Source organism: Muntiacus reevesi, chromosome 1 (assembly GCF_963930625.1).
Source record: "Muntiacus reevesi chromosome 1, mMunRee1.1, whole genome shotgun sequence".
Lineage (NCBI taxonomy): Eukaryota > Metazoa > Chordata > Mammalia > Artiodactyla > Cervidae > Muntiacus > Muntiacus reevesi.
This window is the reverse complement of record NC_089249.1, coordinates 198,410,236-198,424,652: the sequence shown is the minus strand read 5'-3', so window position 1 is coordinate 198,424,652 and position 14,417 is coordinate 198,410,236. Positions and strand designations below refer to the sequence as shown.

At 58.1% G+C, this 14,417-nt stretch overlaps 1 protein-coding gene across 4 annotated transcripts; it reads right to left on the bottom strand.

Moving 5' to 3' along the window:
* Positions 1-8: 8 nt before the first annotated feature.
* Positions 9-13,543, bottom strand: PLIN4 (perilipin 4). Of its 4 annotated transcripts, none has more exons than XM_065918011.1 (8): positions 13,449-13,543; positions 13,258-13,322; positions 12,601-12,745; positions 11,689-11,750; positions 4,992-9,267; positions 4,693-4,880; positions 2,334-2,402; positions 9-2,257 (listed from the first exon to the last, which is right to left on the bottom strand). In XM_065918011.1, exons 2-8 carry the CDS (start codon positions 13,303-13,305, stop codon positions 1,925-1,927), a joined length of 5,121 nt encoding a protein of 1,706 aa, XP_065774083.1. In that variant the 5' UTR covers positions 13,306-13,322; positions 13,449-13,543; the 3' UTR covers positions 9-1,924. The 4 variants fall into 4 exon arrangements, with proteins under 4 accessions (XP_065774083.1, XP_065774085.1, XP_065774084.1 ...); XM_065918013.1 differs by lacking the exon at positions 13,449-13,543 and adding an exon at positions 13,434-13,446; XM_065918012.1 differs by lacking the exon at positions 13,449-13,543 and having other exon boundaries at positions 13,258-13,422.
* Positions 13,544-14,417: the final 874 nt, after the last annotated feature.

The following is a 14,417-nucleotide window of genomic DNA, read 5'->3' as shown; positions in this document are numbered from 1 at the left end:
TATAATGAAAAAAAAGTCACTTTTATTGACTTGGTTTCCTAAGTAGTGGTCAAGGGCCAGTCCAGGGACAAAGGGTTTTAAAGCACAAGGTCACTGTTAGTTGCGGATGTGAACTTGGTTCTGACGGTGCCCTTGGCCCTGCAGGGCTGATGAGGGGCAGGGAGACGGGATGAGCGAGACCTTTCCCCAAATACCAGGAGGGGTGCTACAGGCTGTTGTTCCTGACAATTGGAGGGTGAGGGCCTGGGGGCAGGCCTCACTGTGGAAGTGGGCTGAGTGGCACCTTCATTCTGAGCTTCTCTAGACCAGGAAAGGGGGTCGTGGGGGGGTGTGGTGTGTCTGTGTGTGTGTTGCCCATCCAAGCACCTGCACATGGCAGTTGTTTAAACACTCGTCTCTGTTGTGTGTCCTGCTGGTGGCCCAGCCTCTCTGTCCTAGTGGATTAGAGGCTAGGGCGTGGTTCTGCTTTCTGGGCCTGGCACCCCCCCACTGTGGTTTGGTTGGACTTGAGATTGTCGTTGAACTCGGATTCTGTGAACCACCGTTTCCAGCGTCACCCCCTCTGATGGCTATCTGGGATGGGCAACAAAGCAAGGAAGGCTTGGGGAAGGTCCCACACTGGTCCCTGTGTCCTGCCTTGGCCAGCTCCCCTGGCAGACGTGGTGACCCTCTGGGGACAGCTGGCACATTCGTCCGGGGCTCAGAGCACTCAATCATTTCTGAAAAGAGGGGGCATCTCTAGCCCTCTGTCAGGGAGGTGGCCAGCGGGGGCAGGGGTGCAGGTGTGATGGGCTCTGTGGTGGGGGCGCTTGATGAAGCTTGGGCTACTGGTGGTCAGCAGCTCCCCCAGCATCGCCCGGGTCCCGGGAGCAGGATCAGGGGGACTGGACCTCCATGGCCCCACCTTCCCGTGTGCAGCCCACCTCCCAGGGTGCCTCAAGGACTCAAGGAAAGTATGGCTGGAAAGGAAGCCTGTCCAGTGGCTGCCGACCCAGCCCCTGGTCTCTGGCCTGGAGCATTTGACCAGGACCTGAACACATGTCAAGCATGTTTTGTTTTGTGGGTGGGGGGTTGGCCACACCATGTAGCTTGTGGGGGCTTAGTTCCCTGTCCAGGGGTCGAACCCATATCATCAGCAGTGAAAGCCCAGAGCCCTAACTGCAGGACCTCAAGGGAAGTTGCTCGAGTACCTTCTGTCATGTGTTCCCTGGGGTCTTTCCCTTTATTCCTTCATTGGCAGCTTCTGGGCCCAGGGCCTTAGAACATCAGCTCTGGACCCCTGTGATCAGCCGTGACCAGGGGTGCTGCTGGTGGGTGGGCTGCATCAGGAGGGGACATGTACTCACCACCCCCCCCACCACCTGCACTCTCTGGCCCTCAGCGGCAGCAGTTGCTTCAGCTTTGCCTTCACAAAGCCCCTTGGCCTCCCCCGAAGGTCAGCGGAGGCAGCAGGGTCAGCAGAGGTGGCGGGAGCCCGCCTGCCCTGGGACGACGACATTCTGGTATGTTCGGGGGTGTGCGCTGTTAGCTGCTGGACGTGTGCTTTCAGAACAAGGACAGAGCTGCCTGGAGCCCAGGACGGAGGAGCAGGGCTGCCTGCTAACTGGTGTCTAGAGGACCCCACCTGGGGTGGAAGGCCCCCAGAGTTTATTAAAGGGCCCTGGTCAGGGTATGGAGTGGAGAATTTTCTAGGCAGGCCCCATACCCTTTCTTGAACACTTGCTCGAGATCTTCAGGCTAAGACCCACCACCGGGGGTCTTAGCTGCCTGGGACTCCTCGGCCAGAAGGACCAGCCGAGCTTGTGCTCAGGGAGGCAGGTACCGCCTGGTACAGACAGGCCTGGCGCCAGGTGCATGGTGTGGTGGAACTCCAGGACCCAGAGCTTCGGGGGCTAGGAGCTGGTTCTGGGCAGGGGAGGGGTTCCTACAGCGGCTGCCCATTGGCGGGCAGGGCGAAGGGCCCCACCAGCCAGCCAAGCGGAGGGCCTTGCTGCATGCTCCGCAGCACCTGCTCCAGGCCCCGCCACGCCTGGCCCACACCCTGGCGGCTCTCGGCCAGCCGCTTGAGTGGCAGCTCCGCCACCGTGGCGGCCGAGGAGACCACACCATAGAGCTCACAGATGCTGTGCCGCGCCTGCTGGAGCTGCCACTGAAGCTCCGTGGGGAGGCCCTGGAGGCCGGAGGCCAGGCGGCTATAGGCCACGTGGAGCTGCTGGACGAGGTCACAGGCCCTAGACAGAACCCCAGGGGCCGGCACCTGTGCACAGAAGGAGTGAGGTGAGGGGCTGGAAGCAAGGGGCGGGCCTGCCAGCCCCTCACTGGTATGCACGCACCTCCCTAGCAGCGGCTTCCTCTGTTTGGCTGCTTGCATCTCCAACCGGAGCCTGCTGGGCCTCCTCGATCTAGGAAAAAAAGAGCCCAGCACAAATGTGATGGCTTCTCAGCGGGGACCCCTTCTGACACACTCAGGGTGGCCTTCCCTGGCCCAGCATCTCATGTCCACTTTTCCCATGGCATGGGGGAGCGCTTTGGAGCCAGAGGCTGGCACGTGAAGAGGCAATAATCCTGGTTCCTTGTGAGGTCATCAGGCTCTCAGAGAACAGGATGGCAGCGGCACTGTGGCTCAGCGCCTCCCCACCCCCACCCCCAACATCTCCCAGAGGCGCTGGAACCAAGCTCCTCACCTTGACTACCTGGCTGGCTCCAGGTGCCTGTGACCTCCCCTCCTGCTAACCTCCTGTGATGCTCTGTTCCGGCCACACTGGCCCCTTCTTGTCCCTGAGCATGTCCGGCGTGCTGCTGCCCCAGGGCCTTTGCACATGCCACTCACTCAGCCTGGAATGTGCTTCCTCTGGCCGCTGGGGCCCCAGGCCCTCCCCATCAGATCTCTGTTTCCCTCCTCAGAGGCTATCACTGGCCAGTTATCATGAATTTCTGTGTTGATTTCCCCTCCTGGATTGGAGCTCTGTCATGACTGTTTCCTCCTTGTATTTTGGGTCCCTGGTACATAGGAACCCCCCACCCCCACTGACTAATCTTGTCATCCTGAGACCTCGGCAAGTGGACCAAATATGCACTTCAACTTTCCCTCCCCCTCCTAGCCCTCGCCCCAGCAGTCGGCTCCATCAGGGGGCTCCTGCTCATCTGCAGGTTACCCTGTCAAAGACCAGGCCATAATATCCACCACCCACCTACCCAAGGCAATTCCAAGTGTCTCCTGCTGAAAGTCTCCAAGGCCTTAGAGGGTCTTGGCTTTCACTTCCTGTGTCTAACCTGACTGCTCTGCTCTGGAAATACATCTAGAACCCAGCTCTTCAAACCTCACCCGTCTCCCGTCTCCATTCCTGGACTCCTGTGGCCTCTCCTCCCCACAGGAGCCGGAGCGATCCACCTTAATAAAGCCTCTGTTGGATCAGGCCATCTTCAGTTTACAGTTCTGGGCCCTGTGGGGTGTGGAGCAGCCTCCCTCGCTCCCACCCACTCAATGCCAAGAGTCCTGCCGAGTGACCACCACTAACATCCCCAGGCTTGGCCCAGTGTTCCCTGGGGACAGGACTGCCCCGTTGAGACCCTCTGGGCTGGAGCAGTGGTCCTTAGATGTGGTTCACCACAGACCCTTGGTTGCTGATTGAAAACACAGGCACCCAAGTGCATCTTAGGGATCCTGACTCTTAACAGCTCGGCTAGGTTCCTCACCACCTGAGTAGGTGGGGCTGCTCAATATTCAAGACCCGTGAGCTTGAGAACCTGGAGGTCCTCAGAGCTGGGTCTCCATCACCGTCTGCATCAACCATGGACTGGATGCCACTTAATTACCACTGCAACAGGTCAGCCCCACCACCCACGAGGAGCTGGCATGAGTGTTGGCAGTGATGCAGGGGAGAAAGCCTGGGCCTGGGGAGTGAGTGGAGCCGGTGAGAGCGCACAACCCTGCTGGCTGGTGCCTGTCTCCACAGGGCATTCAAGTCACCTTCGAGGGACTTCCCTGGTGGTCCAGTGGTTAAGAATCTGCCTGCCAATGCAGGAGACACAGGTTCAGTTCCTGACCCTGGAAGATGCCACACGCCTCAGAGCAAGTAAGCCTGTGCACTACAACTAATGAGACCAGGTTCTAGAACCCACAGGCCACAACTACTGAGCCCGCGTGCTGCAACTGAACCTGTGCTCTGCAAAAAGAGAAGTCACCGCAGTGGGAAGCCTGAACGCCACAACTAGAGAAAGGCTGCTTGCGGCAATAATGCCAAAATTAAAAAAAAAAGTCACCCTTGATTGGGTCCCCTTTCTTGCATCACTGAACTCCACCCAGATTGCATGAGCTCCTCCTGTCCTGTTCACCCCTTTATTTTACCCTCCCTACCCCGGTCACCCTTCTGCTCCCCAGAACACACCTAGCTTGTTCTCAGGCCACCGTCTGTCCTTGTCATCCCCACTTTCCACAGGATGTGACCCAAATGGACACGCCCCAGCCCTGCTGCCCATTTCTGCCCGACTGTCGTGTTTCCTTCTCTGCAGCCTCACTGGCTACAAGTGTTGGGTCACGTGTCCATCTCCCTGCCTGGGAGGCAGGCTCCTTGAGAGTAGGTAGGCCTGTGACCTAGTGGCCGACGGGCACATACTGGGTGCTCAGTGCGTGTCCGTCCAGTCCCCAACACGAAGCTGAGGAACATGCCTGGGAAGGTGCAAGGCTCTTACCTCCCTGAAGACATCCTCAAGCTGGGCCAGCGCGTCCCGTGCCTGGAACTCTCCATGCTGCAGGTGGCTGAGGGCATGCTCGAAAGCCCGCTGGCGGAAGCCGGGGGCCACGTCACCCAGACGCACAAAGTAGCTGCCCTGGTCGGCCGTGACCTCCCTCCGCCTGGGCTGGGTAGCAAAGAGCTGAGCTGAAGGGAAGATGGGGTTGCTCAGTCCTCATGAGAGGCCACTTGGGGATCAGGGGTCTGGGGGTGTACAGACAACCGTGGCCCTGGAATCTGGGACCAGGCTGCGCTTACCTTGTTCCTCGGTGCTCATGGGCTGGAAGAGCTCTCCCAGCTCCTCCAGCTCATTCCGGAGTGCTGCAAAGCCCTGGGCTCCTTCCTGGCCATGAGTGGTGGCCCCGGGAGCAGCATCCACCTTGCCCAGGGTGGCTTCTTGGCTGAACATGGCCTCAGCTGACAGAGGTCCACGGTCGCTGAGCTGAACCTGAGGGGGGCTTGGGATGGTTTGTTCTCCTTCATCTGGGGTCCTGGAACTGGCAAGTCCAACTGAGGTGGCAGCCTTGGAGTCAGGTAACCAGTTTGGGATGATGCCCACCCCAGTGTGCATACCTTCTTGGGCCATGTGCCCTACACTGCTGAGCCCAGAGGACATGGCACCTTTGGTGCCAGTCAAGATGGTCATGGTAGTGTCCGTACCAATCTGGGTGGCCTCCTTGCCCACATCCGTTGCTCCAGTGATTGAAGTAGACAGAACATCTTTGGTGCCAGTCAAGATGGATGTGGTGGTGTCCACGCCAATCTGGACTGCCTCCTTGGCCACATCCATTGCTCCAGTGATTGAAGTAGACAGAACATCTTTGGTGCCAGTCAAGATGGATGTGGTGGTGTCCACCCCAAACTGGACTGCCTCCTTGGCCACATCCATTGCTCCAGTGATAGAAGTAGAGAGAACATCTTTGGTGCCAGTCAAGACGGACTTGGTGGTGTCGATGCCAACCTGAATAGCCCCCTTGGCCACACCCATTGCCCCAGTGATTGAAGTAGACACGATATCTTTGGTGCCAGTTAGGACGGTCTTGGTGGTGTCTGTGCCAGTTTGGACGGCCCCCTTGGCCACTCCCATGGCTCCAGTGAGCCCAGTGGACACAGTGTCTTTGGCACCAGTCAAGACAGTCTTGGTGGTATCCATGCCAGTCTGGCAAGCCCCCTTGGCCACACCCATTGCTCCAGTGAGCCCAGTGGAGACAACATCTTTGGTGCCAGTCAAGACAGTCTTGGTGGTGTCCATGCCAGTCTGGGCAGTCCCCTTGGCCACACCCATGGCTCCAGTGAGCCCAGTGGACATGGTGTCTTTGGTGCCAGTCAAGACAGTCTTGGTGGTGTCCATGCCAGTCTGGACGGCTCCCTTGGCCATGTTCACTGCTCCAGTGAGTCCAGTGGACACAACATCTTTGGTGCCTGTCAGGACGGTCTTGGTGGTGTCCATGCCAGTCTGGACAGCCCCCTTGGCCACACCCATGGCTCCAGTGAGCCCAGTGGACATGGTGTCTTTGGCACCAGTCAAGACGGTCTTGGTGGTGTCCATGCCAGTCTGGACGGCTCCCTTGGCCACTCCCATGGCTCCAGTGAGTCCAGTGGACATGGTGTCTTTGGCGCCAGTCAAGACGGTCTTGGTGGTGTCCATGCCAGTCTGAACTGTGCCCTTGGCCATGTTCACTGCTCCAGTGAGTCCACTGGACACAACATCTTTGGTGCCTGTCAGGACGGTCTTGGTGGTGTCCATGCCTGTCTGGACTGTGCCCTTGGCCATACCCATGGCTCCAGTGAGCCCAGAGGAGACAACATCTTTGGTGCCAGTCAGGACGGTCTTGGTGGTGTCCATGCCAGTCTGGACAGCCCCCTTGGCCACACCCATTGCTCCAGTGAGCCCAGTGGACACAGTGTCTTTGGCACCAGTCAAGACAGTCTTGGTGGTATCCATGCCAGTCTGGACAGCCCCCTTGGCCACACCCATTGCTCCAGTGAGCCCAGTGGAGACAACATCTTTGGTGCCAGTCAAGACAGTCTTGGTGGTGTCCATGCCAGTCTGGGCAGTCCCCTTGGCCACACCCATGGCTCCAGTGAGCCCAGTGGACATGGTGTCTTTGGTGCCAGTCAAGACGGTCTTGGTGGTGTCCATGCCAGTCTGGACGGCTCCCTTGGCCACTCCCATGGCTCCAGTGAGCCCAGTGGAGACAACATCTTTGGTGCCAGTCAAGACGGTCTTGGTGGTGTCCATGCCAGTCTGGACGGCTCCCTTGGCCACTCCCATGGCTCCAGTGAGTCCAGTGGAGACAACATCTTTGGTGCCAGTCAAGACGGTCTTGGTGGTGTCCATGCCAGTCTGGACGGCTCCCTTGGCCACTCCCATGGCTCCAGTGAGTTCAGTGGACATGGTGTCTTTGGCGCCAGTCAAGACGGTCTTGGTGGTGTCCATGCCAGTCTGAACTGTGCCCTTGGCCATGTTCACTGCTCCAGTGAGTCCAGTGGAGACAACATCTTTGGTGCCTGTCAGGATGGTCTTGGTGGTGTCCATGCCTGTCTGGACTGTGCCCTTGGCCATACCCATGGCTCCAGTGAGCCCAGTGGACATGGTATCTTTGGCGCCAGTCAAGACGGTCTTGGTGGTGTCCATGCCAGTCTGGACGGCCCCCTTGGCCACACCCATGGCTCCAGTGAGCCCAGTGGACATGGTGTCTTTGGTGCCAGTCAAGACGGTTTTGGTGGTGTCCATGCCAGTCTGGACGGCTCCCTTGGCCACTCCCATTGCTCCAGTGAGCCCAGAGGAGACAACATCTTTGGTGCCAGTCAAGACGGACTTGGTGGTGTCCATACCAGTCTGGACAGCCCCCTTGGCCATACCCATTGCTCCAGTGAGCCCAGTGGACATGGTGTCTTTGGCACCAGTCAAGACGGTCTTGGTGGTGTCCATGCCAGTCTGGACGGCTCCCTTGGCCACTCCCATGGCTCCAGTGAGCCCAGTGGAGACAACATCTTTGGTGCCAGTCAAGACGGTCTTGGTGGTGTCCATGCCAGTCTGGACGGCTCCCTTGGCCACTCCCATGGCTCCAGTGAGCCCAGTGGAGACAACATCTTTGGTGCCAGTCAAGACGGTCTTGGTGGTGTCCATGCCAGTCTGGACGGCTCCCTTGGCCACTCCCATGGCTCCAGTGAGTCCAGTGGACATGGTGTCTTTGGCGCCAGTCAAGACGGTCTTGGTGGTGTCCATGCCAGTCTGAACTGTGCGCTTGGCCATGTTCACTGCTCCAGTGAGTCCAGTGGACACAACATCTTTGGTGCCTGTCAGGACGGTCTTGGTGGTGTCCATGCCTGTCTGGACTGTGCCCTTGGCCATACCCATGGCTCCAGTGAGCCCAGTGGACATGGTATCTTTGGCGCCAGTCAAGACGGTCTTGGTGGTGTCCATGCCAGTCTGGACAGCCCCCTTGGCCATTCCCATGGCTCCAGTGAGCCCAGTGGAGACAACATCTTTGGTGCCTGTCAAGACGGTCTTGGTGGTATCCATGCCAGTCTGGACTGCCCCCTTGGCCATACCCATGGCTCCAGTGAGCCCAGTGGACATGGTGTCTTTGGTGCCAGTCAAGACGGTCTTGGTGGTGTCCATGCCAGTCTGGACGGCCCCCTTGGCCATACCCATTGCTCCAGTGAGTCCCGTGGACACAACATCTTTGGTGCCTGTCAAGACGGTCTTGGTGGTGTCCATACCAGTCTGAACGGCCCCCTTGGCCACTCCCATGGCTCCAGTGAGCCCAGTGGACATGGTGTCTTTGGCACCAGTCAAGACGGTTTTGGTGGTGTCCATGCCAGTCTGGACAGCCCCCTTGGCCACTCCCATGGCTCCAGTGAATCCAGTGGACACAACGTCTTTGGTGCCAGTCATGACGGTCTTGGTGGTGTCCATGCCAGTCTGGACAGCCCCCTTGGCCACTCCCATGGCTCCAGTGAGCCCAGTGGAGACAACATCTTTGGTGCCTGTCAAGACAGTCTTGGTGGTGTCCATGCCAGTCTGGACAGCCCCCTTGGCCATACCCATGGCTCCAGTGAGCCCAGTGGACATGGTGTCTTTGGTGCCAGTCAGGACAGTTTTGGTGGTGTCTATGCCTGTCTGGACTGTGCCCTTGGCCATGTTCACTGCCCCTGTGAGCCCAGTGGACACAGTGTCTTTGGCGCCAGTCAGGACAGTCTTGGTGGTATCCATGCCAGTCTGGACAGCCCCCTTGGCCACTCCCATGGCTCCAGTGAGCCCAGTGGATACAACATCTTTGGTGCCTGTTACTACTGTCTTGGTGGTGTCTATACCAGTCTGTAGGGCCCCTTTGGCCACACCCACTGCCCCAGTTGCCCCACTGGCCACAGCATCCTTGGTGACTGTCAGTGTGGATTGGGTCATCCCCAGGCCTCCCTGGACTACACCTTTAGCCGTGTCCACGATGCTAGCCATCCCTGTGGAGAGAGCATCCTTGGTCCTGGCCATCTGGGAGGACACCAGGTCCTTTGCCCCGGAGATCATCTGATGAGGCAAGAGACTCGTGATGAAGCAGAGAGTTGAAAGACAACTCTCCTCCCCACCCCAGATCTCCTCCTCACCCCAATCCTTGATATACCCTGGGGAGTGGGGCCTGCTCCCTGGAGACCCAGCCAGCTCACCTCTCACCCTGACATACCGCCTACCTTGGCTCCCAGGACAAAGTCCATCAAGCCTCATCACAGAGCCACGTGGTGCCCAGATGTGGTAGACCCTGACTGTTGACAGCTATGCCCCAGCACCCTCTTTGCCCAATATCCCTTAGCCTGGGCTCAGCAAGTCTTAGAATTACATGTTCTGTTCATCTTGCCTAATCTCGGTTTATATCAAATTTTGAGCCTGGTGTCCCCATCACAGGGAGAAATTTGAGGTGACCAAATGCTCGTTAACATGAATATATTCAAGTAAAAGAAGGGGATCCACATTTAGAAAAGTGATAACTGGGGATTTCCTTTGTGGTTCAGTGGCTAAGACTCCACACTCCCGATGCAGATGGCCCAGGTTCGATCCCTGATCAGGGAACTAGATCCCCCGTGCTACAACAAAGATCAAAGACCCCTCGTGCAGCAACTAAGACCTGGTGCAGCCAAATAAATATTATTTTTTAAAGTAATAACCAGAAAAGTACAGGGCCAAATATTAGGTCTGAGCCATAGGAACCAAGTTGATAGCTTGGTATGTCATTTTTAAAAAATTTATTTATCTTTGGCTGTGCTGGGTCTTTGTCACTGAGTGGGTTTTTCTCTAGTTGTGGCAAGTGGAGGCTACATTCTAGTTGTGCTGTGGGCTTCTCATTGCAGTGGCTTCTCTTGTTGTGGAGCATGGCCTTTAAAGCACAGGCTCAGTAATTATGGAGTACGGGCTCAGTTGCTCCAAAGCAAGTGGGATCTTCCCAAATCAGGGATTGAATCCGAGTCTCCTGCATTGGCAGGTAGATTCTTTGCTACTGAGCCACCAGGGAAACCTGGTAGCACAGGGCAGTTTCTGCTAGTTCTTCCAAACTGCTGAAGGGCTGTGATGGCCTCAAGATGGCTTACCACTCAGCTTCAACCAGGAGTGTGCTGTTTCCAATTCAGGTGTTCCTAAACCCAAGTGATCCTGCCCCGGTGATCCTAACACTGGGCAGTGTCTTGGGACACTGGTAGTCATGACTTCAGAGAGAGTATGCTCCTGGCATCGAGTGGGTGGGTGTCAGGAATGCTGCTAAACACCCCACAATGCCCAGGACAGCCCCCCACAGAGGATGATCTGACTCTGAATTGGCCATAATAGTGAAGTTGAGAAGCCCTGAAATAAATCTCACCACCTGCCCTTCTGCCCAACATCGCCTCAAGTGGGTACCTTGCCTGCAGAGACCTGGGTTCAAATCCCAGCTCTCTCCCGTACTTGCTGTGTACCTCAGGCAAGCCACACTCCCTCTCTGAGCTTCATCTGGGAAATGGTGATTAAGACAGCACCTCCTTCAAAGACTGGTTAAAAAAAGGAGTCAAGGTCCCTGACCAACTTTGCAGGTAGCAGACGCTCCATTAATGCAAGTGAAGAGGGATGGAGAGAGAGGGAGGAGAGATGCTCCATTAATGCAAGTGAAGAGGGATGGAGAGGGAGGAGTGGAAAAATGGGTAGAGGGGCCCTAAGCTGCCAGAGTCTGTTTTAATTTGGGCCAGAGGGCAAACCAAGCAGTACTTTGCCCTCCGAGGAGCTCAGATATGGCCAAGCTGAGGGCAGAGGGGAGTCAAAGAAGACTCTAGAGTGGGGTGAGTGCTGAGCGGAAGGTTTGGATTGGAGCTCTGCCACCCTGCTGTGGCCCTCAGTGGTCTTACATCAGCCACTCTGCTTGCTCTGACATTGGGGACAGGGTTACATAGGCGGTTCCCATTCATCCAGGACCAAGGGTGGATGCAGCGTTGGCCATTGTTCAGCTTCTGACTGCCCAAGGTTCACATCCCAAGCTACCTCGTCTTCCTGTGTGACTTTTGGCAAATGGCTTGGCTTCTTTGTGCTTCAGCTTTTATGTGGGGTACCATTGCTCCCTTCCTGTTGCGGTGGGGAGGCTTAACTATCAAACAGCATGTGTAAAGCAGCTAGCCCAGAGCCTGACATGTGGTGAGTGCATTACCACTGTTTTGGTCATATTGTGCTGGGTACAGAACCAAGGTGGGAGTTGGCAGGGAGTGGGGGGGTCTGTAGACCGGATGGTGCCAGGGAGTACTGCACCCATCTCACAGATGCAGAAATAGAGGCTCCAAGGGGAAGACTGGCCTGTCACTCCACAGCGGTACACACAGGGTGTCTGCTTTTTTCTTGGCCTATGACAACCCTCCAGATGGCAGGAACTGAAACATCCAGGGAAGAGGTACCCCAGAGGGAGGCAAGGCCATCAGACCAGGCTCTGCTAGCCCCTCTCACCTTGTCTGAAGGCAGCAGCGTCTTCTCTAACCCCCTGGCCGTCTGCTCCAGGTCAGCGGGCGCTGGGGGGACAAGAGCCAGTGAGGCACCCCAGGGAGGGACGAGGGCTAGCATCAGCCACCCTGGAGCCCATTGCGCAATTGGCGGGCACAGCCCGAAAGGTCAGGAATGTCCCAGCTGCCCTGCCGGGGACAACAGAAGGTGACATCCATGGCCATGGGCCTAGCTCAGTCACTGGCCTCACCGGGGGCTCCCTCAACCCCCAGGATTGGCTTCCTGGCACAGGGGTTCCCTGGAGTTCTCTCTGATGGGGTCCTAGGTGCTGAACGCCCATCAAGGAAGGGGGGGTGGCTGCAGGGAAAGGAGTTGGGGCCCCGCCTTGCCGTGCCTGACTACAGCTGGCAGCTGCCTGCCCAGCCTGGATATACAGAGCAGAAATCAGCTGCTTGGGGCTCTGCGCCCAGAGCTGCCACCTCAGCCTGCACTCCCCTGCTCCAGCCTCTCTTCAGGCTCTGGGGCTAGGGCCGCCCCAAGCACTCTGGCTGAGCAACTGGAGGCTGTGTGATCCCAGGGAAGCTGCTGTTCCCCTCTGAAACCGGGATCAAAATCTCAGATGAGCTTAGACCTGTGGAACGCCCACGGTACATCAGAAACGGGGTGATGGAAGGCGGAGGGGGCGTTGAGAACATGGGAGGAGGGCTGTGTCCGCGCCCCTATTCTGGCTGACTTGTGCCCCCTCAGGTCACTCGTATTGATGCCTTGAGTCCCCACCTGGCACTAAATGAGCATGCCAGCCTCACAGGGTCTTTTGGGGTGACACAGGCACATGAGAAACACCCCCAAGGTCGGCAGAAGTCCCTTCTGGGGTCCACCTCCTGCGCCCCCACCTCGTCCATGGAGCTGTCCACTCACCCTGAGCCTGGGGCTGGGCGGCCTCAGCTGGAGCGCCTGCAGTCTCGGCAGCTGGCCGGGCCTCTCTTGCTGAGCTGTGGGCGTTGGCCACCAGGTTCCGGGCAGCACTGAAGCCAGGCAGGGACCCAAAGAAGCTGCCCAGGGTCTACATGGGGTGGGGGTGTGTGAGCAGAGCCAGGTGTGGTGGGGCGGGGCAAGGGGCACATCAGACAGCCCTGGGTTCCCAGACTGCCCCGGACCCTTGCTCCTGGGTGACCTCAGGAAAGTGTCCCAACCACTCTGAGCCTCAGTTTCCTCACCTGAGCAATGGGCAGGTTCAGTCTACTTCCCGGGGACAGAGGAAGTAATCCTCTGGGTCTCTAAAGACCTTTTCCTTTCAGGGTCCACATCTTACAGATGGGGAAACTGAGGCTCAGAGAGGGGCCGAGGTTGGCCCAAGGTCACACAGATGGGGAAGAACTGAGGTTTGACGGCATCCTTCCACCCCTCACCCTCCAGCTGGGGACCAGATGGAAGACTGGCCCGGTAGCTCTCAGAGCCCTCCCGACCGACCCGGGAAGCCCCTTCAGACCCCAGGACTATGGAGGTCACCTCCCTGAGGTCCCGGGGGCTTCTCAGGGCCCAGCTAGGGTCGTCCCCTCCCACACCTGCCCTCACCTTGCCCTTGGGTTTGGGGGGATCCTGGCCTCCGTCTCGAGCAGACATGGTAACCCTCTAGGCAGCTGGAAGGAGGTAGAGATGGGGGAGGGGCGTGAATGGGGGCTCCCGGGCTTCCTGCCCGACACCCATAACCCCAAGCAGCCCCCCAGCTCCTGCCCGGAGGCCGGCCTCACCCTGGCATTGCTCACCTGGACCGTGTGGAGGTCCCTTGGAGTGACAGGTGGTGTAGCCGGCAGCTGGGCTCTCAGCTCCCAGGCCTTATAGGGTCTGGGGTGGTGCGGGCCTGGCTGGCTGAGGCAGGCAGCCAGTGGGCTGGGGGAGGGCTCTGGGTGGTCACGTGACTGCCCCGCCTGCCCGACCGGCCCAGCGTGGGCCCAGCGCCCAGCACCTTTCCCCCGCTCCCAGCGCCCGGCAGCCTCTGCCCACAGCACCTGCCCCCACCAGGCTGAGTGATTCACTGGTCGTCCCATACCCTCGAGGCACAGCCTGCTTACCCTCTGGGCCTCTGGTGTCCGCCTGAGTGATGGGCGTGTTCCAGTTGCTTTGCGGGGCCACCTTGCCTTGGCCAGATACTGTCTGTGTGCTTCAGCTGCCCCTCCAGACACCTCACCAGGGCCCACAAGGTCTTGCTTCCTCCCTTTTTCCCCCTCCCTCATCATGCTTCAACCACACAGGCCTCCTCTCTGTTCCTCCAGGTTGCTAGGCCTGGTCCTGCTCCAGGACCTTTGCACCTGCTATTATTCCTTCTGCCTGCAGCATCTTCCCCAGACACCCCCATGGCTTCCTCCCTCACATCCACCGGGCCTGTCTTTTGTTCTCTGCAACAGGATGGCACCCAGAACACAGTTGGCACTTAAGAAATGTTTGGCTAAATGGGCCAACTCAGAGGGTGGTTGTGAACATGAAATGAGGTCATGCATGTAACCTGTTGATCCCAGTGTCTGGTACGTAGCAGGTGTTCAACAGACATCAGCTTAGCATTGTCCAGGGAGAAAGAGAGGAGCAGGGTCTGTCTGGGGCAGGGAGGGGATGTGTCACTCTCCAGAGAGGACTTCCCTTGAGAAAGGGGCTAAATACAGACCCAGACAGGGCACCAACTGAACTGGGGGATACCCTAAGAGTGAGATCTGGGCCTGGTGGGCTTGGGTCAACCCAGG